The sequence below is a fragment of the Penaeus vannamei genome, chromosome 14 (assembly GCF_042767895.1).
Source record: "Penaeus vannamei isolate JL-2024 chromosome 14, ASM4276789v1, whole genome shotgun sequence".
Lineage (NCBI taxonomy): Eukaryota > Metazoa > Arthropoda > Malacostraca > Decapoda > Penaeidae > Penaeus > Penaeus vannamei.
In genome coordinates this window covers 36,294,218-36,296,717 of record NC_091562.1, presented here as the reverse complement: position 1 = coordinate 36,296,717, position 2,500 = coordinate 36,294,218, and the positions used below count along the sequence as shown (strand labels likewise).

At 24.8% G+C, this 2,500-nt stretch overlaps 1 protein-coding gene across 5 annotated transcripts in view; it reads left to right on the top strand.

Moving 5' to 3' along the window:
• LOC113829565 (delta(24)-sterol reductase) overlaps nt 1-2,500 on the top strand; it is an 11,688-nt gene that overhangs the window by 6,696 nt on the left and 2,492 nt on the right. For all 5 annotated transcript variants that reach the window (XM_027382756.2, XM_027382755.2, XM_070130067.1 and 2 more), the window contains 4 exons: nt 826-1,038; nt 1,588-1,758; nt 2,091-2,282; nt 2,459-2,500. The exon at nt 2,459-2,500 is cut by the window's right edge and continues 225 nt beyond it. In XM_027382756.2, the coding sequence (XP_027238557.1) occupies nt 826-1,038; nt 1,588-1,758; nt 2,091-2,282; nt 2,459-2,500 (618 nt within the window). The remainder of the gene's footprint in view (nt 1-825; nt 1,039-1,587; nt 1,759-2,090; nt 2,283-2,458) is intronic.

Genomic DNA, 2,500 nt, shown 5'->3' with positions numbered 1-2,500 from the left:
TATATATATATATATATATATATATATATGTATGTATGTATACATATATGTATACATATGTATATATATATATTTATATATATATATATATATTATATATTATATATATATATATATATATATATATAAATATTTATATATATATATATTTATATATATATATATATTATACATATATATATATATATATATATATATATATGTATATATATATATTTATATATGTATATATATATATATATATATATATATATATATATATATATATATATATATATATATATATATATATATATATATATATATATATATATATATATATATATATGTATATATATATATATATATATATATATATATATATATATATATATATATATATATATATTTATATATATATATATATATATATATATATATATATATATATATATATATATATATATATATATATATATATATATATATATATATATATATATATATATATATATATATATATATATATATATATATATATATATATATATATATATATATATATATATATTATATATATATATATATATATATATATATATATATATATATATATATATATATATATATATTTATATATCTATATCTATATCTATATTTATATCTATATATATACATATATATAAATATATATATATAAATATATATATATATATATATATATATATATATATATATATATATATATATATATTGTGTGTAGTATATTGTATATGGTAAATAATATATATTATATGTGTATGCATACATATATTTATGCATGATCATATTTTTGATTCCCACTAGGATTTGTGCCACAAGATTGCTATTCCATTGTATGACATTCTGGAGCTAAAACCATCCCACATGAGCATTCGTGTAGAACCAATGGTTAGCGTGGGCCAGGCAACAGCCTTCCTGGTGCCGAGGGGCTACACTCTTGCAGTATGCTTAGAAGTTGCTGAAGCAACGCTGGGCGGTCTTGCCATGGGTGTTGGAATGACAACATATTCTCACAAGGTAAATAAAAAATATTTTTATACTGTTCTTGGGAACCATGAATACAAAATGAGGGTAAATTTAGTAATCATCCAATATATATACATAGTGATAGTTGTTACAGTCAAGTCATATGTGAGTAAGCTAGCTCACATTGGTTGATTGGTTACAAGTGAATTCAGCATATCAGTAAGGATGCTTGACAAGCTCACTAGCAAGGTCAGCAGGTGTAAAATTGTCACTTGTCCTTTAGATTTATCTTTTTTGTTTGTTTGGGTTTCACATCCAGAAAGGATAAGGTAATATAAATGCTAAAGTCTGTGGTATGAAGAAAAAGAATGTAAGACAAAAAGTTTTAAACATACAATTAAATCATATTTGGGATCTCATTGGAATCACCTTTATGTAGGTGAATAGAAAGGTTATATGTTCCTTGTGTGGCTATTTTTATGCAAACAAATTAGCTTGTGACTGAACACAAGAAAGCTCTAGGAGTTTAGCCTGTGTTCTGTGTTAAGATAATTTACTGTTACTAATACAATAATTGAGTTGTGTATTCTCCCTCTTCAGGTTGGCTTGTATCAAGAATCCATAATAGCATACGAAATGGTTCTGAGTGATGGTTCATTGGTGAGAGTGACACGGGACAATGAATATAGTGATTTGTACCATACATTACCTTGGTCACATGGCACACTTGGCTTCCTTGTGGCTCTTGAGTTGCAGATTATCAAGATTAAGGTATGAAATGCTTGAATGACATTTTGTCTGTGGTAGCTGTGTCTTGAATCTACTATTACCTGATTATAAAATGATGAATAAATTTATTAAAATAGAGGTTTTATGCAAGTATGTTTAGGAAAAACAGTGAAATGTACTGGTTGAATATGTATGCTTTTGATGAATCTCAATTTATGTAGCATATAGTAATTGGTGATCATAGGTAGACTTTAAAAATTAAATGAAAAAAAAAGAAAAACTCATATTGGCTTTCTTGACTGGGCAAAAAATGTTACAGTGCTTTGAACTGTTTTTAAAAAATCACTAATCATTTAATGTATTTTTTCTTATAGCCACACATCAAGATGGAATACATTCCTGTGAAAGGCAAGAAGAACTACTGTAACATGATGAGGGAACTTTCAGGAGCTCTTGATAAAGACAAAGCCACTCCTGATTACTTAGAAGCTACAATCTATAACAAGGAAGAGGCTGTGATTATGGTTGGCAATTTTTCTGATGTCCCACCTGGTGAGGAAAACAAGGTAATTTTAGAGATGTGTTTAGTCTGTTTCACACAAAAATGTATATAAAATGTTGATAGTAAATGTGAATCAATTAGAAGCTTATTTAGAATTAATGTAATTTCTAAATACAGTGGGTTTTCAAAGGCATGTTTGTTGATATTAGAGAATAATATCTTTTATTACTGTCTGTCCAGATCAATCATTTAACCCGTTGGTACAAGCCATGGTTTTACAAG